Source organism: Sturnira hondurensis, unplaced genomic scaffold, assembly GCF_014824575.4.
Source record: "Sturnira hondurensis isolate 20B ecotype Veracruz unplaced genomic scaffold, ASM1482457v3 Scaffold0020119, whole genome shotgun sequence".
Classification (NCBI taxonomy): domain Eukaryota; kingdom Metazoa; phylum Chordata; class Mammalia; order Chiroptera; family Phyllostomidae; genus Sturnira; species Sturnira hondurensis.
The window spans coordinates 4,761,414-4,767,413 of NW_028092750.1; the positions used below are offsets into that span (position 1 = coordinate 4,761,414).

At 51.9% G+C, this 6,000-nt stretch overlaps 1 protein-coding gene across 7 annotated transcripts in view; it reads right to left on the minus strand.

The window, feature by feature from the left end:
- Positions 1–5,575, minus strand: part of CRTC1 (CREB regulated transcription coactivator 1) — a 55,872-nt gene extending 50,297 nt beyond the window's left edge. For all 7 annotated transcript variants that reach the window (XM_037028919.1, XM_037028920.1, XM_037028914.1 and 4 more), the window contains exon 1: positions 5,426–5,575. In XM_037028919.1, coding sequence (XP_036884814.1) covers positions 5,426–5,551 — 126 coding nt within the window. In that variant the 5' untranslated portion in view covers positions 5,552–5,575. The remainder of the gene's footprint in view (positions 1–5,425) is intronic.
- Positions 5,576–6,000: the final 425 nt, after the last annotated feature.

The following is a 6,000-nucleotide window of genomic DNA, read 5'->3' on the forward strand; positions in this document are numbered from 1 at the left end:
CTTCTGAGGCTCTAGGTATCCTTGGCTTGTGGCTGCATCACCCCAGTTTCTGCCATCATCACTACATGACCTTTTCCCTGTGTCTGTGTCCTCTCCTTTTTTCATAGCGTTGCCAGTCATTGGATTTAAGGCCACCTTAAATCCAGGATGATCACATCTTGAGATCATTACCCTAATTACATCTTCAGAGATTTCTTTTCCAAATAAGAGCACAGTCACAGGTTCTGGGGGTCAGGATGTGGGCAAATATTTTTAGGGGTCAGGGTGCGCAGCTTACAACCAGGAAAATGCCAGGGCCTTCTGGGGGCAGGGGAGAGCTCCCCAACCTCTCAGGAGAGCAGCTCACAGAGTCCTGCATGCATGGAGGCTACAGATGGTACCAGACATTTGGAACAGCCGGCACAGTGGCAAATGGTGCCAAAGCCAGAACTGGGGCCAGGACTTGGGCCAGGACTGGAGGCAGCCTCCAGGCTTAGCTCACCTGAGCCACCATTGCACTTTCCTCCATCCTGTGCAGAGACAGACCCCTATCACAGAGTATGACCAAAACATCCCTGTTCTTTCAATGTGGCCAGAGCTACAGCCAGGCTGAGTCATATGAACTGTTTTGTTCATAGGATTTTTCTGGCCTGGGTCTATTCCCTGGGATGCTCATAGCTTCCTGTGTCCTAAGCCCCGGGCAAGAGGGCAACATACCCCAGATGCAATCTATCCATATATCCTGGTGGCTCTGATGCTGAAATACCACCAAAATCCACTGATTCTGCTCAATCCATACCCCTCCCCACTCCCCAAACTAGACATTGCAGTGCCCTCTCACTGTCTGCTGCCTTCCCCCTTGCCAGTTCAACTCACACCCCTCTTTGCAGGACAGAAGACACCCTCAAATAGTTAAACAGAGAGTTACCCTATGACCCAGCAACTCCACTCCTAGGTGTACGCCTACGGGAAAGGAAGGCCTGCATCTACACGAGTACTTGGATATGAATTATCATGGCAGCATTATTCACGACAGCCAAAAGGTGGAAACAACACACATCTGTTGACTGACAAAGGATAAACAAAATGTGGTCTACCCACACAATGGAATATTACTCAGCCACGAAAAGGACTAAAGCACCGAAACACACCACAACGTGGATGAACCTTGAAACATCACACTAGGTAAAAGTCGTCAGACACAACAGCCCACATGGTGTATAATTCCATTGTTATGAAATGTTCAGAACAGGCAAATCCATAGAGACAGACTAATGTTTGCCAGAGGCTAGGGTAGTGAGGAGTGAGTGACTGCTAATGGGGATGTGGTTTCCTTTTGGAGTGAAAGAAATGTTCTGGAACTAGATAGAGCTAATGGTTGCACAACATGGTAAATGTTCTAAAACACCATAGCATTGTACACTTTAATGGGTGGGTTGAATGTGTTGGGAATTATATCTCAATACAGCTGTTACAAAAATAAGAAGCAGCTCAGGCTTCTCACCATCATAAACACCCCTCCCCCAGGCAGAATCCAGGGTTCCCAAAACCACTCCAGCTTCGCCTCTCCCACCCTCTCTCCACAAGCCAGCTCTCCGGCCTCTGACTTGTCCTCAACTTTGCCACACCCTCCCCACCTTGGGGCTCTGTATCTGCTTGTCCCACACACAGAGTACTCTTGCCTCACATGGGGGGCTCTGTCACATTCTCCAGGTGTTGGCACCCCCCAACCAGTCAGGCCACATCACCTTGCCTCTTCTGAGAGCCTGTGTTTCGTTCATTTGCAGCAATTCTCTCCTGTTAAAACCACGCCAACTTCCCAAAAGCACAGCCCTTGTAGGCTCTGTATGCTGCATTATTGCACCCAACATAATCCCTGGAACATGCTGGACAATCAAAAATGTTATTAGCCCTCACTGGTATGGCTCACCAGGTTGAGCGCGGGCCTGCAAACCAAAAGGTTGCCAATTCGATTTCCTGTCAGGGCACATGCCTGGGTTGCAGGCCAGGTCCCTATTTGGGGGCAAACAAGAGGAAAGCAATTGATGTTTCTCTCCCTCTCTTTCTCCCTCCCTTTTCTCTCTGACAATAAATAAAATCTTTTTAAAAAATGTTATTATGTGGGATGAACAAGTTACCTCAACTTAATAGGTGAGGACTCAGAGTTAAAAACCTGCTCAAAGTCACACAGCAGAGCACCACAGCCTCCCTGCATATCACGCTACCCAAGTCTGAGAATGGTAAAGAAACACTCATACACCCTCAACATGAAAGTGGTCTCCCTGACATCACAACCTGTCCCCTCACCCAACCTGGCCCTCATGCCCCTGCTTCACAGGAAGGTGGCAGAGTTGATTCACTCATCAAAGGGCTGAATGCCCTTTCACAGGAGAAAGCACTGCGGGCATGGCCATCACCACTGAGGACCGTGAGCAGACACACAGAAACACGAGTGGCCCTGCCCACTCCAGCAGTGGGCAAGCTTTCCTGCAGAATTCATGGGAGAGGAGCAGCTACCAACAGGGCCATGCCCCATCTGTTAGCACGTGCAGGCGAAACCCTAGTGTGTACTGCGGAGAGAGGCAGTGAGGGAAGGCTGCAGCCACACAGTGAGGACAGGACGGGAGCCTGCATTAAGTGGGTTCACTCACCTTCACCAGGCACTACAGATAAGCCGCTTGCCACAGGCAATGGCTGAACGGATTGGGAGCAAGGTTGTCCCTCCTGGTCCCAGGTAAGAGAAAAGTCATCCGCCTGTCCAGGTGGTCCAGGCATGAAAGTAGGGGCAGAGCTTTGAATTCTATCTGCCCAGGCACAAGGGCTGCACCCCTGCCCACTCAGTTCTCTCCAAACTGAAGGTTTTTGGTCCTCTGCACTGCTGACACTGGGGCCAGATCACTCACTCTCTGTGGTCAGGTCTGTCCATGGGGTGGTGAACAGCATCCCTGTCCTCTACCCACCAGGCGCCAGTAGCACCCCCACCTCCAGTCATGATAACCAAAACCAAAAACGTCTCCAGTCATTGCCATATGTCCCTTGAGGGGCAGAACTGCCCCCAGCAGAGAACACTGCTCTGTCTCTAAAATCCAGTATAAGCTCATCTCTGCCCAGAGACCATGCCCACCCCACCTCCCCAAATCCTGACGTAAAGGAAGGCAACAGAGAGAGAGGGGGAGACAGGAGATGTGAAATGGTTACCAGGGCTGAGAGAACTGCTGTCTCTGTGTCTTTTCTAAATCTATTAATGGATGAACAAGTAAACAAAATGCGGTCCACCGTCCAATGGAATATTATTCAGCCATAAAAAAGAATAAAGTCTGATTCATGCTTCAACATGGATGAACCTTGAAAACATCACGCTGAGTGAAAGAAGGCAATCCCAACATGTCACATAGTGTATGATCCCGAATATTAGGTAAATCCAGAGAGAGAGAAAGCAGATTGGTGGTTGCCAGGAGCCAGGGGAGGGTGGAACAGAGGCTGACTGCTCATTAGTACCAGGTTTTCTTTGGGGAAGATGAAAATGTTTTGGGATTAGACAGTGGTGATGGTTGTACAACTCTGTAAATACACTAAAAACTATTGAACTATACACTTTAAACAAGCGTACAAGTGTATAAACAGGCTGTTAAAGAGCCTTTTCAACAACAATAATCCGTGCCCAACCCCAAGGCAGAAACAGGATCTCCAATCATGAAGACAGCCATGAACTTCACACAACCTCCTTCTTCCTGTCATACTGCATATATTTGACACCAAGTGTGTGCTGGCACACAGTACATGCTAGAGACAAGATGACATAGACGTTCCTGCCCAATGAAGCCCTGACTTCAGTGTCACTCCAGTTGCTCACTTCCATTCATTCATTCATTCATTCACCAACCTCTCTTCCTCTATTTCTTGAGCAAGAACATGAGCTGCTGGAGCAGGGACAAGAAGCACCTGACTGACAGTGAGCACCAGACCAATATGTGCCAAATAAATGAATAGAAATGAAGACACTCATTCTAGTCTATAATGTCATGATCTCACAGAGAAAAAGGCAACTATTTGAAAAATGATGTGACCTGAAAATTCCACCTGAAAAATCAGACTGAAGCTGAAGTCACAGAGGTAGGTCTGCTTGGTATGGTCAAATCAGTAGCCAAACCTAGGGAGCAGCAATGTGGATGTCAAACCCTCTCTGAGGCCCCAAGGTGCAGGGTGGGTGTTGCACGGCTCTGCAGGAACACAGAAGGCATTACTGATACCTGTGCAAAGCATGCTTGCCTTCTGGTCCACAAGGAAGGGCTTGCTAGACACACTTCACAAAGAAAGACAAGGCCCGGGGAGCTCAGTACTTTGTTGTGATCACAGAGCCAGAGAGCTGAGGTCCAGGAAAAAAGCAAGGCCACCAACATCAGCCCCAACCCAGCTCACACTCCAGGGCCATCGAGGCTTCCCAGATGAGGTTAGCATATAACCAAGCCTGTCTCTCCAAACCAGACCCAGCCAATCACCTGAAGAAATCTGTTCCTCCATCCTGTTCCTCTGTCCTAGTGCAAGGAACATCACCTGGTCCCCACCATATATGCTGCATGAGGAAGAGGAAGCTGTCTCCACTCGAAGCTCCAGGACTGAGCACACCTGCCTTCCTGACCCCCTAAGGGACCCACAGGGGAGGGCATCTGACCTTACCCTCAGGTTTTCTAAAGGTCTGTTCCACCTCAGATGTGCAGGTCGGGGCACATGTCCTGCCGACACCCAGAAAATGAGGCACAGACACCAATGATGTAGACACCCATCCCTTCAGGTAGCAACATGTGGAGTCACTTGTCCCCTCAAGTAGCAATGATGTGGGAGCACCTGTCACTCATTCCCAGGTACCAGTGATGTTTTCAAGAGACACCCAGTTCATATATATCAGTGTCATCCTGTCTCCCCTAGGTAGCAGTAACATGGGGCCACCTGTCCCCCTCAGGTAACAATGATGTGAAAACACCTGTCACTGTCAGGTTACAATCTAGTGGCACCTGCTACCTCCAGGTGGTAATGATATAGAGGTCCCTGACCCTCCAGGTAACACTGATGTGAGGGCACCTGTCCTTCCCCCCACCCCGGATTCAGGTAGCAATGATGCGGGGGCACCTGTTTTCATCAGGTAGCAATGATGTTGGGACAACGGTCCCCCATTAGGTAATTATGTACTACTAACATGGAGGCCCCTGGCCCTCCAGGTAGTAATGATGTGAAGGCACCTGTCCGCCATCAGGTACCGATGATGTGGGGCACCAATTCCGCCCACGATGCTGAGAGAGTGGGGACACCTGTCCCCTCTGGCCGGGCCAAGCCCCGCCCCGCCGCGCGCCCCGCCCCCGCCGCGCGCCCCCGCCCCGTGCACGCGCTGGACACGCGCCTTCTCCTCCTCCCTCTTGGCCCTGAGGGGTGGGCGCGGCAGCCCCCTCACCCGCGCAGCCCGCGTCAGGCTCAGGTCCTTCATGACCTCCTCGAAAGCCGCCGTCTCCTCTGCCTGCTTCTGGTTGTGCAGCGCGATCTTCTCGCTAAATTTCCGCGGATTGTTCGAAGTCGCCATCTTCTCGCCGCCGCCTCCTCCTCCTCCTCCTCCACCTCCTCACCCCCCCAACGCCGCCACTTGCCAGTGCCACCACGCAGGCGCCAGCCAGGCCCGCGGGCGGCGGGCGGTGCGCAGGCGCGGCAGCAGTCGGAGAGCGACGCAGGCGCACAGGAGAGGCGCACAGTGCGGGGATAACAGCGCATGCGCGCCCCCCGCCAGCGCAGTCGGGCCCACGGGGAAAGCAAAAGGAAATTTCGGCGCAGGCGTAGTGTGCTTCCTCCTGGCTCGCTGGACAGCGGCCGCTGGCTGTTGGGCAGGGTCCAAAGACAGGCCCGGCGCTGCATTTCCAGGAGGGCGCCAGGCACACTCAAACCCCTTCAATTTATAGGGATGGGGTCAGATCCTCCAAGGACAGGGGGCACCCTGAGTCTGAGCCTTGGCTCAGGCCAGTTCAACTTTACGATTAG